A 16,759-nucleotide genomic window follows, 5' to 3' on the forward strand; every position below is an offset into this window, starting at 1 on the left:
ATACGCCTCGAATATTTACGATAACACGTTTATACCTTTATGCCTTCAAAATGTCAGCAAAGCTGGCATTCAGACTCTAACAGGCTGCCCTCCGAGGAACACTGTGATTTCATATCTGAGATATAAAACAGAAATGCCAACGAACCGCTGTGGCCGACATCAGAAAATGGAACGAAAAAGTGAAAATGATGTTTGTTTGATTGCAGAAGGCACACACATAAAGCTGCATAGAGCTGCAAAAAGGATCAATATTTTTAAAGAGTAGTGATATTTATCTTGTATTAAAATGTATTTCATCATTAAGAAGTAGTTAATTAAACTCCAAGATTAAATCTACACCGATAAGCCAAAACATTTAAACGTTTAATATGCTGTTGGGCCCTGAAGGTGCTCGTTAGTATCTGACACAGACACATGAGCAGCACATCTTTTAAGTCCTGTGAGCTGTGCGGTGGAGTCACCACAGATCAGACTTGTTCTTTAATTTAAATAAAAAAATAAAAATAAATACTGTTTTCTGCATGTTGTGCCGCAGTAGCTAACACGTTGACAACAACAACAACAACCGACTGTTCACCTGCCATCTAATATATTGCTGCGCTACAATGGAACTTGTGACGACATTGAAGTCGTGTGCAACCCAAGTTTGGCGTTCAAGTAGGTAAGTCGTAAAAACAATGTCGCTCGGCAATGACAAAGCGGACGGCATCTGGAAGCTACACAGGCTAACAGTTCAGCAACATAACGGGGGGGTAATGTAATGCTCCGCGACTCAAATTACAATATAGTAGCTTAATATCTAACAAAAATGAATTTCTTTGGCCTCTGCTTATTGTGTAAACGTCAGCACAAACGTCACAACTCGTGAACTTCAGGCTTGTGGAAAATTTTGATTTGGTATTCTTGTCGGTAAACACGACCCCCATGTGCTGCTGTTATGAGATATGAGATAGTCAACTTTACTTGTGTCACATGTGGGTGATCATATTGTTTTGGCTAATTGGTATACATTGAATAAACCACGAGGAACATATACTACAAAAAAAAGCAGCTGTAACTTGCATCTTCAAACGTTGACTGGAGCAAAAATACACCTCTAGCGCACAAATGAGAGCCTTTACTAATCATCGTCTTCAAAGATACAAGCAGATCAAAGACAGGTGTATACCTCCACCTCCTCTAAGGAAAAGGTTTGTGGGATGCAGTATGACAGAGCCCAACTCAAACAAAATCAAAAGTGGAAATGTCGAGCCGTGACTGATGTGCTTCAGGCAGAAGAAGACACACAGCCTATAATTTCCCTGTTGTGAATGGCTGCTTTGATAGCAAATGTCTTCTTGTCCAAGTGCAAAAAAAAAAAACCATTTCAACTCGTTGTCTGCATGCCTGGTTAACAAAGACAGCCTTTGAGGCTACAGAAGTCAGTCTTTCCACTGGTCTTATCATGTGGAATCTTGAAGGAAGAGCTGGTTGATTCACAGTCATATCAATGCTGCTGCTGCCGACAGCACAGTGCAGCAAAGTGCATAGCTCCATGTGGTCGAAAACACTGCTGCCGGTATTTGTTTTACTTTGCCTGGTTCTTGTCAATTTAGTAGTGCTGAACTGATTTAGAAAGAAAACTGTGAAAACATTAAAATGTTTTCTTGCTGTGAGGAAACAGAGCGAACAACAAACACCCCCTTTATATGGCTTTATTAAGTGTTTCATCTGTTTTTGATAAAATTTAGATTACACTGACACATAATACTTGTACAAAACAAATCCAAATTGCTGTGTCAGTGTTGAGTGGGAGTAAATAACGATGGTTCCAGCAGAAAAATACAAATATGTCCAGCTTCACAAACGGGGGAACAGTTTTGAATTTAATATTTTTAACTAGATCATCAGCCAGAGACACACAGTCCTTAAGTGCTCTCTGCAATTATGATAATCACATTAATAAAACCTTAATTCTGTTATTTCGACATGTACAGAGGATTATCTAAATGATCATGTAAAACATTTATATTACTACTCAATTAAATAACCATCTTACATAAAACTGAAAAAGGGTTTGTTTACATCTTGATTTACTCACCAGCGGGGGCGCTCTCGCACTCCTGTGAGTTACACTTCTGGTTGCTCTCAGGCTTCGGTTCATGGTCACATTGAACCTGAACCACTTCTTCGTCTGTCTCAGCCTTTGTGTCGACACATTTGATGAGTCGATGCTGCACCCCGCCACCACAAGAGGCTGAACACTGCACGGAGAGATAAGAACAGTTTCGAAATGTTACAGTACGGTAATTTACCATCTGGTTGGATCACGTGTTTCCAGTCACATTAAATTTTGCGTAATGAAGCACGTTAAAAGATTTCATAAGGTTTTTGTCAGGTTTTCTATTACAAACTTGCTGTAGATACTCTTCAAATGGATTGAACTTTTTAAGCCGCTAGAGGTTTTGTAAATGCCACTTATTCGAAATGTAATTAAGATCCATTTGTCTCTAATGCCACATCAAGGTAAAGTCAATGGCAGGGAACCTCTTCAAGATACAGGTCGATAAATACGATCGCACCTGTCCCCATGATCCCGTCAGCCACTGAGCACACGGCTGGCTGTTACATGGTTGGATATTGGTGGGCTGAAGATCCCTGTCACATCCGTCGTCCTCTGGACAGGTGACGATGCGCTGCTGCTCACCTCCTCCACACACCTCAGAGCACTGAACAACACAACACACAAAAAGAAACGTGGAATCCGTAAGTAGGTTGGTTGACCGTATTTATGGATTACAGATATAAAACAACATCCAAGGAATAACATGTTAAAGTAAAAAAATACCAAACAGTTATGGTGAGTATGTACCATTATTATCTGTGAGTACACATGCTGAGGAGCATATTGTTGTATGAAGATGCATAATTTTGTCCTACATCAACACTGAACTGATTGCCAAGCTTGTACAGAAGAATATTGAATATTGAATGTCTGTTGAAAATCAAATTGTGGAGACTTCATCTGGAGAATCCATCAATCTTTTCTGTCACATAATTGTTTTGTGGTAAGTCAGTTGAAAGCACAAATTGTTCTGAAATGCCACATTTGTTCTTCAGTTCAGAACTTGTGGGAGGCTTTGAAATCAACAAGTTTTCCATTGCACCAAACTTTTCACGACAAATACAGTGTGTTTGATACATTTTTCTTCTCGGCTTGTTTTCTTTAACAATGATTTTCTCAGATTCTCAGATTCAGATCCTGAGACTGGCACACTATCGATAGACGACAATTACATCAATAATAAAAAAGAAAGACTAAATGCAAACAGAGAATGATGACTGATCTCAAATATTTTCACATCTCTGTATGTTGCTTTGTATGTGCAGCAATACGTTCAATAGAAACAAAGAAGTCTGAAGAAAATGTAAGGAATGCTTGCAAAAATCAATTAAAAACACAAATTGGCTTCCTTTGAAAATGTGCAGAGTAATATAAAGAACATGAAACATTATTATAATCCTTTAGGGCATGTTATGTTGTTTGTGTTTTGATGTCCTGGATGTTTTCAGTCTAGACACAATTTCATTTCAAAATACATGGGGGGTGCTTTGAACAGAGTTTCTGTTGTCCAGCATTTTGATATTATAAATGAAAAAGAATCTCAAATGGACAAACGGTGAAAACTGCCCGAAAATGTAGGTTTTACATCCAATATGTTGTCAAACAGTATATTTTGCTGCCACATTAACTTTATCCCATTTAATAACCAAAGTATACACCACTGCATTTTTCATAATGTCTCTAATAATTCTCTTTAAGTTGCTCACCTGTCCCCAGGAGGACGAGTACCAGTTGAGACATGGCTGAAGGTTGCAGGGCGTTTGGGTTTGCGGTCTGGCGGACACGGCCCGGCAGTGGAAAGGTCGTAGGGGCCTCTGATCCCTCAGGTCAAAACATTGGACCTCTCGTAATTTGATGCCTCCTTCGCAATTCTTGGAGCACTGGGAAAAGACACGGCGGGATTGTTATCCAAACAGCGTGAGCTCCTGCTGAGGCTTGTGGGTTTCGCTCAGTCTAAGGCAACTGGATTGGCTGTGTGGTTTTTCATGGGTTTCATTACTCATCAGAAGAGTCTCACTGATATGAATTCAGGCGAAGTGATGGATGAGATGATAACGAGACGTCCAAGCTTCAGTTCCAGTTGCGTTCGACTTAGTACATCAGGTTAACCTCTGACCTGAATGACTAGAACTGCAATAATAATCAGAAAATTCAGAACAACTTTTTCAAATAGTAGCAGTTCTCTCTGTCTGACCACCTCGCACTTCCAGGATGGTTCATCCTTGCCTTATTTAGGGCTCATTATTATCATTTTTACACAAAATAATCTGGTATTTGTTTTAAATATTTACATCCACGCTAGAGCCTATGTGAGGCTGCACAGGCATAACCCTTTGAGCTAAATGCTAACAACAACAAAAAACAATACACATCACGCTAAACTTTTACCAGTCATTTTTACCATGCTCACAGTCTTAGTTCAGACTGAGGCTTATAGAACTGGCATTATTTTTTTTAGCAGCATTTAACGTTCAACAAAAATCGAACACAAAGCAAATCTATTTCAAAAGCTGTTGCAATATTTCAGCGTGGACCAAAGTGGTGGCCCGATCAGCTTTGTCACCACTGCAGATAAAAATTTAGCAAAAATGGATCAAAATAAATCAATAAATACAACATGTTAAAAATGTGTATATGCCGTGTATAAACAAGAAAACCAGTAATGTTCAAGGTAAAAACGTGTGAAAACCTATAGTTATATGTATAAACACACCTCTTCCGACTTTACCTTGAACAGTAGAACTGTAGTAGCACTTAAAATGACACTTACTGATAGCACTTTGTAGTTTGGCTTTCTTGAAGAAATTGTATTTACTTGATTCCTGTTGTTCTGGGTTTTGTACCCTCATGGTTGAAATGCACTTATTGTAAGTCGCTTTGGATAAAAGCGTCAGCTAAATGAAATGTAATGTAATGTAATAATAAAGTTGGGTGGTATAATATAAAAAGAAGTCTCACCTTGCTCCATTCCCTGTTTTTCCATATAGAGCAGGGGCGCAGGTAACATCGCTGGGCTGGTGGAGGCCTCTTGGCTGGATCACAGTCGGACTCTGATCCAGTACTGCAAGCCAAAGTCCTCCAGATAGCACCCAGGCCGCAGCTGGTGGAGCACTGCCAGGGAATTTAGAAACATGTTAGAAAAGCTGCTGCACTTTCATGAACAAAAAACCTCCCTGAACTGGACAGAAATCCTGATATTTTTTTTGTGTATTGTTGTCTGGCTTTGATTTAAATATAAATAAATGTAATGGTATGTACAACAGGGTGAGGATGAGAGGAAAAGGCAATCGGTCAAATGTTCAATGAAAATTCAGTCAGTGAATTTAAATAAGGTGCATTAGCTCGAGGTGGAATTGTGTCTCCAATTATGTTAAGTGTGTGCAGGACAATCACCGTTGTGCCTGCAAATAAAAGTAGGTGGAATGTCAAAATTAATGCATTAAGTACTTACGGCGCTCCAGTTGCCGGCGCTCCAGTAGGCAGCTCTGTTGGCTCGTGTGTAGGTTGATGTTTGGACATATGTTGGCACTGGAGTTGGCCACAGAACAGGTGGATGGGTTGGCAAAGTGCGCACAGCAGGTGTTGGTGATTCAATGTGCTGTACTGGCTTTGTTATGCGTTGAGGAGGGGCATCTGTGCTTGTTGGAAACTGATACGAAGGGCCAGTTTGACTGTAAATGCTGCTCCCGACCATCGGAGGATTGACTATTTTGTTATTGTCAAAATGAGAAAAATCAAACAATGGCGTTTGGGACGTCAAATCCGTTCCAGTCGTTTCTGGGAATGCACCGTTCGTAGGTATCTGTTCAGTTGTATCTGTCCGGAAATAAGCTGGAGAAGGTTGAATAGAAACCTCCGGATGTGTGGGAGGTATGATTTCTGTTCCAGTTAATGATGTGGAGTCATCGGATTCTTCTTGGTTACCTGAGATTGAAAGAAGGGGAGTGGGAGAAGGAGTGGATTCCTCAGACGCCGGAAGTGCAGTTGTGTTGAGGTCGAGGCCAGTATCCCGTGAGTTACTCTCACTAGTGGCATATACCGCATTAAAGTTAGTCTCATCCATGCCCGAATCCTCCATTGTGGGGGCAGTTGGAACTATTGCTGATTGACTGGTTGTTTGAGGTATTTCTGAAGCGTCACTTTGGACTTTAGTCGTAACCTGAAGGATAGTTTCTGGTGTGGGAGAGCCTGAAGGTTCTAGACTCCCTCGATCTTCTTGGTCTGCGTAGATATACTCATCACGTTCCTCCGTCTCCTGAGAACTCACCGCTGCAGAGAAAACAGCGCTGACAGCGGTTTGATGTCTGGTAGTAGGAGCAGCATGTTTTGAAGTCACAGTGACATCCTCAGTAGGATTTTCCTCCACATTGAAATTGTTCGAGTTTTTTTCAGCCTCCTCCCTATAATGCTCCAATCCTACTTCCTGTGCAGGCTGCTTTGTAGTTAAAAACAGACTAGGCACTGTGCTAACGTTTTCAAGCCCCCACAGACGGCCGTGTTTCCCTCTCACTGTGTATGAATGTTTAGTTGGAGACACTGGTGGTGAGAGAGTGGTGGACACAGGCAGGAGAAAGTCCTCAGAAAAGAAGTCATCAATGTTTTCAGACTCTTTTGTTGGTGTACTTCCACCATCCTTGACATTGCCTACTTTTGTGTTCTGTGGATCTTCATTTTTCAAAGAATAGGCAGTGGTCTTCAAAGACACAGTTGAAGCAGCCGTGGGAGGTGTTGTGGTTTCCATGTAAGCATTTTCTCTCACACTGGGGGTTGGCTTTGCCTCTTGTGAACCACTGATTCTGAAACCGTCCTCAGAATCCTTTTCGTCTCCCTCAAAGTCGTCTGACAAGTCTTCGTGAAAGTTGATGAAATTATAGTCGTAGTAAAAATCATCAACTTGAACACTGCTCTCTTTAGAGTGGTCAATGTTTTCAATGTTATTGTGGTAGTGAAAATCTCCCTCGACAATGTCATTAAGGTCATTATTGATCTTTGGCTGGGCTCTGGTGCTGCTGTATTTGGGAGGAGGTTTTATTTCGGGTATGGGGTTAATTTCATTGAGCACTTCTTTGCTGGACCAACCGCTTCCGGACCATTCGATACTTCCAAAGTTATCCACAACGTGCGGACAGTCCTGAGTGTAGCAGGTACTGACAGCTAGAGGTTTTTTCAGGGGGTCACAGTCAACGCCTGTGTTTCTAGAACAGGTTAGGTTACGGTGACGCACTCCATTTCCACAAGTCAGTGAACACTGCAGGAAAGAAGAGACAAAACCAGGGTGAGTCAGTGATTACAGGTACCAGAAACTTCACTGATATTTTGCCAAGGCCTATAAGTTTACAATGTACTTAAAAAAAAGAAAAAAAAGAAAGAAACACTATGCAATGAATCATTAAAAATGTATTTAAAACTACTATATATTCTTAGTGGAAAAAGTCAAGAAAATATAAGTATATAAATCAAAGTTTTGCAAAGTAAGCAAAAAACAATAGTCACTCTGTTCGCCTAAGCTTCTTGTTAAAGTCAGTCCAAATTTAAGCAGCTGTCAAGGAAAATCCTCTTTAGTCTGGAGGTCTCAACAACAGGCGTAACCAGGACTGAAAGAAAGAGTCTACAGCCATGCTATCGTCCCTGTCAGGCTGTGCGGCAAAATGGTGATGTTCAAAAGGCAATGTTTACCACATTTAACAGATTTTAGTATATTAGCATGCTAACATTTTTGAATTAGACGAGATTGTGCTCAGAGTGGGCAGGACAGCATCTGCCAATAAGCACAGAATAACAAAGAACAAATGTGATTGGTGGGAATGTCATTAGCTTTGCAGGTATTTTGTCATAAACTAAAGTATTGGACAAACTAAAATTTGATCTCAAGATGGTGCCGGATGAAATATTCCCAGTTCAACGGGTGTTCAGGGGTTTTCTCCCACTCGGAGATCAGAAATTTCCCACTTCCCAGTTGTTTATGAATGCAACATTGGTATGACAAAAATCTGAGGTGAGATGCTGGCTGAAAGTAATTAACTATATCCTCAATTATCTGAAACACTAAAGGTAAAGGTAGGTAAGAAGTAAATGTGGTGCGTGGCATTTGTATTTTAAGAAGCTTGAGATGTGAAATGTTTCGTAACACATGCTGCCAAAAAGAAGAAATTAACACAATTACTGAAAAATTCAACATTTTCACAAAATGTGAAAGTGGCTGTAAAATTGCAGAACAATATGCATTTGTATTTCCTTCTGAAACAGCCAAGTTATCGACAAAGCAGAAACAAATTTTCCAGATCAAACGGACCTTTGACCAGCTGCCAGTGGTCCAGTCTGCTGGGCAGGGGATGTGTGTGTTGCAGGAGGATTGGGATTCGGGTTTAGGGATGTGTTCACAGTCAGTGGATGCCAAGGCTTTCTGTTCCTCCACACTGACTGCCTGGATGCAGAGGACCGTCCTTTTAGCCAGACCTGAGTTCCCACAGCTTGCTGAGCATTTCTGCCACTCTCCAACCCACCATCTGCACACAGAAACACAAAGGATGCAAAGATTTCCAATTTAATAGTACACCCGTGATGAAAAATTACTGTATATTACAGCTGTGCGAAAATATAATTACAAATATTTAAGATGGGTATTGACAAAGTGTTCCGTGTTACAAATACTAGACTACTGAAATTGGCTCAACTTTCCGCTTCATTTAGAAGTTGTGCACAGAAAGATCGATCTTTCGATCATTTTTGAAAATGTGTGGAAGTAAGAATGTCTGAAGAGTGACGCTTCTTTGATCTCAGCGACCTGCCAGCTGTGTCCTGCAAGCCGTTTTACTTCCCTTGACTTCCTTCTTCAGTAAAAAAAAAAAAAAACCTACTTCTGACGTGAAGAAGTTTATCCTTTCAACATAACCATAATTTGTCTTCAAGAGTTTGAAAAAAGAAGTTGAAAGACACTGCAACGTATGTAATTTTCTCATTAAACTGCCATAAAATTCTGCTGTAGAAATATTGCGAATTGGCAACCTTTTGGTTGCTAAGCTTGTTTGTTTCCATGCACACTACAAACTACAAAGTGTTCGCTCCTGCAAGGGTTGAAAAAAAAACAAACAGGTGTTTTTATTTAGGTTTGTGTCCCTGAGCACAGCTGGGTAAATAACATCTGAAAGGTAAACTCACATGGCTGGACATGGGTCCTTGTTACAGCTGGTTCGGTTATCGTCAGGTCGGGTCAAGGGGTCACAGAAGTGCTCCTCGACTATCCCCATTGTCTTTTCCACACAGTGAACAATTTGCCTCTGAACACCTGGAGAACGAGGCAGAGGAGACAAACGTTTTTGAGACACCAAGTGGGTAATTAAGAAATAAACATCCACAACAACATAGTTCAATGTTACATATTATGAAACCAGAATCCAACACCAAAGACATACAAAGACATTAACATGAAACCAGCTGGATGTTTTTATTGTGCAAATTACTAATTCACATCACGTTTCAGGGATTTAAAACAAAGTTGTCCATTTAATTCACGTTTTGTTTGTTAACTCGATGTATCCCGGTATATTGACATTTTGTTTGTTAACTCGATGTATCCCGGTATATGTAAGTAAAGAGAAAAAAAATGTCTTCTCTTCTCAGCAAAGTCATACCATTTCCAAAATGATTATCCCCAAAACAAGGTTAAAATGACAGCAACTGACGCACAAAAGAGTGTCAAATGCAGGTTTCAAACAGCACCAGACAAAGCACTGCATAAAAGGACTTGTCCCCTGGGGCTGTGACGGGCTTATCTCATGCTGCGATACCACTCTCCATCATTCCTCTCTCCATCCTGAGGGGACGTCCACTCTATTGGAGCAGGAGACAACACTTACCTCAGAGTGCCCTCTGCTCTGATCCTGCTGAGGGCTGCATGTGTGTCTGATAGTTAATTTACACCTTCAAAGAAATCTCTCAAAAGGTCATGACAGCTCCCCTAGATTGAAAACCATGCGGATGCCAAAATCAAAAGAAAATCGAGTAAAACGTTCCCTATTGATTCCATGGGGTTTTTGTCGAAATTCAAACACTCTTTGAACAAATAATAGTTTGTGATCTTGTCCCGGGGTTGACATTTGTCGTCTAATACATTCTGACTGTTGATGAAATGGGGACACCGGGTTTTGTGAGGCAACTTGTTTGCCAAGCCCCGTGGTGAGAAGAAAAAAAGAATCTCCTGTCACATAAAGTGAAGCTATTTTGTCTACTCAAGCCAGTGATCAAAATGAGGTCTAAGAGGTCGGCTCGAGTCGCATTTCAGCAATACATAGTAATAACAACTGCAAAATGCCCAAAAAGCCAGGCCTATTTCTGCAGCACTTTGCTGCTGCTGCACTGCTCCTTATTACAAACAACTCAACAACACGGCTGAGAGAACTAAAGCTGCTGCTCTTGGGAAACCTTTACAACCCCAAATATTTTGAAAGCTACAAAGATTTGAGAGTTCATAGATAAAAACTATTCCCACCAACATAAACAAATGTTTGAGGCTCGGTCAGGAAGAAGTAAATACAGAGGACTTCACATTAAATCTGTTCAAAATGTTAATTTATGCTATGTTATATACAGAAAGGTGAAGAAATGGAAAAACACTTGATGTGTTAAGAGATTGAGGTCATGAATCTATCAACACAGACCAAACATCAAAGATTTCAGTCTGGTCTGTGAAGCTCGTTACTTCTGGAGGCATTGACATGATCAAATTCACCATGATTGAATTTGCAGTGCTACATTTAAAACAGGTTAGCTTTCACCAATGGGACGTGCTTTCAAGTTTTATATTCGTCCATCAGAACAGGACAACAGTTTCATTGATTTCCTTTACTTCAAACTGTAGAGGCTCTAATTGAGGTTCAAGGCCCATCAGTCAGGTCGAGGCTATTTTGGTACACCAGAGACCACCAAACACCACAGAGGGAATCTGGAAGGAATTTTAACTTGATAAAATAGCTTAATGTAGATTCGAAGACTGTCCCGTGTTGACCTGTAATTATTAATTATTGGCACGTCTGTTGTTTCTGCTCAGCGTTGTTTGTACTGTGATGCCCTTGTACTCATGTCATGAGCAGCTGCAATAATAAATATCTGGTTCTTTGATAAAAAAAAAAAAAAAAAAAAGGCACATGCTTTTGCAAATAAAAGTCTAAACAGAGAAAAAGTACGAAATATTTAATCATCGAACAAAAACAATTCTGCAGCATCTGTGGAAAGTAGGAGCGGAAGCTAAAGATTAAACTTTGATAGAAACCTAATAAACCAGTTCAGCTCTTAAAATATGATTCAACTTGTTACTTTCAGATTCTTTTTTTTTTTTTTTTTAATTTTGGATGAATTAGAACTACTCTCAAGAATTAATTTCCTTTTTTTTTTTTTTTAACTTATTAAAAAAAGATAACATCCTGCGCTCAGACGGACATCCTACACTACTGTGGTATACGTTGATGATTTTCAGAAACAGAAGTCAAGCGGAGTAATGTCAAATTCAAGTTTTCGAGGCACATTTAAAACAACAGAATTTCACTAAAGTATTGTATATATATATAGATATATAAAAAGAATTAAGACATAAAACACAAAAACATCAGAGCATAAAAACACAGATAACAGAGCAAAAAGTCTCAAAGAGGTTTATCACCTGTATCAACTTATCTTAAAACCTCAGAGAAAAAAATGTCCCAGCCTTAATGTGGAGGGGTAAACTGTTCCAAAGTTTTGTAGCCGTTCCTACGAAATCCCGTGAGCTTCAGTCTTGACCTCAGAAACACCAAAAACATCTAGTCAAAGGACTTTAGTGCCTTAGAGGAGTACAGAGGTAAAACAGCTGTGAAGTAGGAAAGAGCTTAAAACAAACAATAAGACTTTGTTTGTTTCTTAAATTTAGGGGCACTGTAAAAAGGCTTATAGTAGGGTGGTTTTGGGGTGAAGTCAGGAAAACCAAAGGAGTCACCAGGTCCACAGACTGTAATCTCAGTTTTCGTTTAATTTAAGTCCAGTCCAGTGGAAGAAAGATGCCATATCAATTAAAGATGTACAAGGAAAAAAAAAAAAAATCACGGGATCAAGAAGGAACCTTTAGATTGTGAGATGAGCTGAGAAAGATGGAAATCCACCAACGCTGACTGAAAAGCTCCCGTCAGTCAATATGATTTACACCCTTTCAGAGTAAACCCTTAAATGCCAAAGCACTCGATGATTGAAGGCACTCAAACCGGGAGATAAAACGCCAGGGGTCGACCATATTAACCACCAGTCCCCAGCTGACTAAGATCCCAGACACAAGGACGCACGCTGCAATATTATTTCAAGAGAAGATACCGCTGTAAAAAAAAAAAAAAAAAAAAAAAAGTTTGGGGGTCCTTGGACTGAAAAACGTTGAAAACCCTTACTCTAAAAGCATCAGAGTGGCAGACAAACAGAAGATCTTTAGACAGTAAAATGGTGGCTTCAGTGTCGTTTTAAAACAAGACTGAAATTCTTCTCTTCCAGGAGAGTCTGCAGCTGAAGGAGAACGACCTTCAACAGAACAGATAGACGATTTCGATTTTGGAATAAAATCTGACATAACAGGTGACAGTGAATATATACGAAAAGATGAATGGAAATAGACGCGTCAGAGGCCATTTCTTTATTAGTCCTTCCTAATTTTAACTTCCTGTATGAAATGATTCCATTGGCAAAGGTTTGTGCAATTATGGTCATAAAAAAACAAGGAAAAAGAGGTCACCAACCTTTGCTCAGGCTCTGCTGTAATATATTTCCTCTCTTTGTCTCCTCTTCAGTTGTGTAAGCAAACAAAGTTTTTTAGTTTAAAGTACAGAAATGTGACAAAAAGATGTATCCGTCAAGCACTTTCATGCTGAAATAGAATTAGAAAGGTCAAGGAATTGACCCTTTAAGCTGGAGAATGTACAATAGCAATGCAGTTATTCTAGAATGGAGTTGAAGAATAGAATTCTTTCGTTTGTCGTTGCACGTTACACCTTGCTTCATTCATTCACATTCAACAAAAGCAATCTGAATCGGTGCAAAAAGAGGGTAAAAAAAGAAAGAAAAGAAGATATCCGTGTATTTGCTGTGCAGCCCCGTAAGAACAGTGAGGTAGCTGAGGTATTGCACCTTTATTAAACATTTGATGATATTTTGCGGGTCTATATACAATCTATTTATATTTAAGTACTGCCGTTATTCGTGAGTACAGCAATATATGGCGCCGTTTGGAGTTTAAACACGTAGACCTCAAGGTAAAGTGCTGGTATCAGTCAGCCAGTGTTCATCTTTGACACTGTTCAGTTTTTGTATGACTTCAGGGTTGAAGCTGATTTTGCATCTGTTTGTCTGATTTGATGCACCTGCAGTGTCTTCCAGAGGGCAGCAGGTCGAACAGATGGTGTGATGGCTCCTTCAGTATAACGGCTGCTCCGCTGAGGCAACGAGAGCTGAATAAGAAGCCTCTGAAAAGCTCTTTCTTTCTCACTGCTCAGCCACTGACCCTGATACAGTTCATGATATCACACTTTTGATGGAGCAGCGGTCGAAGGACGGCAGCAGCTTCTCCGACAGGTTGGTTTTCCTGGTTGTCCAGGAGAGATCTTCAGCAATGTACGTGCCCAGGAACCCGGAAGCAGGGACCCCTTTCCATAAAGTCCAAAAAGATGTGTCGTGGAGTTAAGTCTGAATTGTTCTTCTTGAAGTAAAGGATGCGGCCGTTTGTGTTTGATGAGTTCAGGATGAGATTGTTTTCTGAGAACTCGGTGGGAGGGAGGCAGGCTTTGAGGTGCTGTAGGAGCAGCCTCTTGAAAACTTCATGATGACCAGTGTTTATCGAGTGTGACAGTGCCAACACAGTTCTGTGTTTTATATAATAATGATATTTTCGTGAATCTCTGTCACACATTTCGATTTCACTTCTTGACATGATGTAACACGAAGATCGCAACTAGTCTGCAGAGGTTTATTTTCAGTGCAACATCACAGACTCAGTTTTAGTCAAAGGAACAAACTCGTGATCTCATTTTGATGGAACTCTCATCTTGTTTCACGTCTTGTTCCGCCTATAGTACTAATGTATCATGTTAAGGCTTGCGTTTCAGTTGCCATAAAAATAGGCGCTCAGTGTGCTTAAATAAAGTTTAGCAAATAAAATATTGATTCAGGACAAACTTGGTATAGTAAGTCCATTTTTACGTCTATTTCTTAGGTTATTTGTCTTACCTGTTCCACAGGTGACGCTGCATTCAGTCCATAAACCGTATTTCCAGAAGAAAACTGAGGCCGGGATCTCGTTGTCCTCCGAGACATTTCGACTGATTGTGTATTCATACCGCACTCCTGGATTGGACTCCTGAAAGAGAAGCTGTAACACACAAGACAATAACTGGGAAAAAAATAGCCTCAGGAATCAAATCACAAACTATGAATCACCTTTTCATATTGTTCTTTGAGACGGCACAAAAACACAGTCGTGCGTGTTCTGGGAGGTTGACGTGCAAATGGAATAAAATAGCTTCCAAAGCAGAGACGTTGTGTTTAATCTTTTCTGATTATCTTTTTATACTTTAGTGCATAAGTGTTGCCAACTCTTATCAACACTGCTGTTCAATTTCAATGTCAATTATAGTAACTACCTGCGCTTGCTCGCAGTGATAATGACTGCAGTTTTGAGGCTTCAATGTTAAGGTGTTTATGGAAAAATGTACGCAATCTTGACGCTCTCATACGAGACAAATGACGAACAATCGCACTCACATTCGCATTCCTTCCATGTTAACGGCTTTGTACGTCAATATTTTTTTCAGTTAAGAGTTACTTGATGTCAAATCACAGAAAACCTTCCTGTCCTGTAATGTGCTTTTACATTGTTATATCAACAGGATTTCACCCTGAGTTATCTCTGAACACACAGGCTGTCCTAGTATTCACAAAGGAAGCAAAGAGGCACTTCAAAGCATGTTTATTCTTTTTATGATACCTGAATCCACAGTGGTTCCGTAGTGGGCCCGGGAGATGTCAGGTTTTCCAGGTGTCCTGTCCTCTCATAGGTGAACACCGTCCCTGCTGCCTTGTACTCTCCATTCCACTGGATCGTCCAGCCACCATTCAGAAAATACTTATTTGGGTTGTCACTTCGGAGCGCCAAGAAATTCCCAGCTTCAGCCACCTCCTCGATCCGGATGTCCCAGGCTCCCTCCGGGATCAGCCCAATGTCTACATAGCCTGAAGGACATTATTTTTTCGGTAAGAGAAATAGAAATACAAGGTATCCTGATAAACAGCGAACAAATAGTGGAGAAGACAGAAGAGAAAAATGCTTAAAAAGGGAAAGGGGAAAAAAAAGGAAAAAGATGAGTAAGTTTTGTTTAATTTGTCATCCATGTTTCTAAATTTATTTGTACTCATTTACTGTAAACCATGATTAGATTAGTTAAGAATGAGATAATTGGAATTTACATGTAGAAATATTAGTTTTTTCTAAAGTTGAAATCTCAACTAGAAACTTTATATAATAAAACACACTTATTTAACAGGGTACAGTCCTTTTTCAGAGCAGACATTTTGTGCCACATTGTGTTACTAATAACAAGTAATAATCCTTAAAACCCTGAAACAGAAACAACTGAACAGAATTCAGCCATTCATTATTTACACCTGTGCTAATGTAACATTCCCAAATATCTTCTGCGAAAAGACTTATTATTAAACCAAAATTAGTAAGGAACATACCAAGTCCTTCGGTCTCTTCAAAAGTTCTCCTCACAGTTGTGCAGGTGGAGCCGTTGCCATGACAGACTCCACATCGATCCTCTACAGCGCTGGAGTCAACCACATAATCACAGCCCAGATTCTGTAACACACATGCCACACAAATTTCACAACACGTTATCATGACAACAGAAACTGAATATCAGGAATAAAGGAACTGAATATCCCCTCAATCATTTCCTTCTCAAGGAGTTTACATCACAGCCAAATTTTCCAATCTATCATTCACAAAGATTTAATAAGCCTTTGAACAGGATCAGTTCATGCATGAATCACTTTGTAAAACAGCACAGAACACTTCCCTGCTTCATATTGACATGGCAGGTACTACACATGAATATTCTAGTAATCCTTTATATCGTTCTGTGCTGCTTTATCGTTTTTTTTATTCAATATATAATCCAAATGAACAAAAGCTGACCGACTCAGATCTTCAATTTATGTAAAAGTAGTAGTTTTACAGTGTAAAGTCATGCATGTAAAATTTGTATTAAGTGGAAACATATTAGCTGAAGAATATGCTTAACAAAAAGTGCAGACTAATCTGTTTATAATATTATTAATTATAATGATTAATGCATTAGGTAGGTAGGTATTTACTTTATTAATCCCCGAGGGGAAATGTTTTCATTATTCATTCATTAATGTGCAAAAGGTGAAGGTAATATTAATTACTATACACACTGTGCTGCTGAGCAGCTCATGGATTCGCTGACAGGACAATAAACTCTTCTGATGAAATATAACAGTACTTCAACAGATTACATTTTTTAAGCAAAAATCTGGATCTGCAAATAACTCATGACGATATTCATTTAAAAATAGTTAAGCTACAAGTAAAGTATTTTCTTGTTAACAGTAGTGGAGTATGACAAC

At 39.6% G+C, this 16,759-nt stretch overlaps 1 protein-coding gene across 1 annotated transcript in view; it reads right to left on the minus strand.

Annotated features, from left to right (window-relative positions):
- LOC138624996 (A disintegrin and metalloproteinase with thrombospondin motifs 7) overlaps window positions 1–16,759 on the minus strand; it is a 65,615-nt gene that overhangs the window by 9,113 nt on the left and 39,743 nt on the right. Inside the window, exons 14-23 of the mRNA XM_069705609.1 lie at window positions 15,845–15,965; window positions 15,093–15,337; window positions 14,336–14,477; window positions 9,263–9,389; window positions 8,397–8,610; window positions 5,556–7,352; window positions 5,063–5,215; window positions 3,811–3,984; window positions 2,562–2,708; window positions 2,081–2,243 (exon numbers count right to left, since the gene is read on the minus strand). Of these exons, the coding sequence (XP_069561710.1) occupies window positions 2,081–2,243; window positions 2,562–2,708; window positions 3,811–3,984; window positions 5,063–5,215; window positions 5,556–7,352; window positions 8,397–8,610; window positions 9,263–9,389; window positions 14,336–14,477; window positions 15,093–15,337; window positions 15,845–15,965 (3,283 nt within the window). The remainder of the gene's footprint in view (window positions 1–2,080; window positions 2,244–2,561; window positions 2,709–3,810; window positions 3,985–5,062; window positions 5,216–5,555; window positions 7,353–8,396; window positions 8,611–9,262; window positions 9,390–14,335; window positions 14,478–15,092; window positions 15,338–15,844; window positions 15,966–16,759) is intronic.

The sequence above is a fragment of the Brachyistius frenatus genome, unplaced genomic scaffold (assembly GCF_029030835.1).
Source record: "Brachyistius frenatus isolate BFR_SWC_R1_liver_20210118 unplaced genomic scaffold, ASM2903083v1 Contig_58, whole genome shotgun sequence".
Lineage (NCBI taxonomy): Eukaryota > Metazoa > Chordata > Actinopteri > Embiotocidae > Brachyistius > Brachyistius frenatus.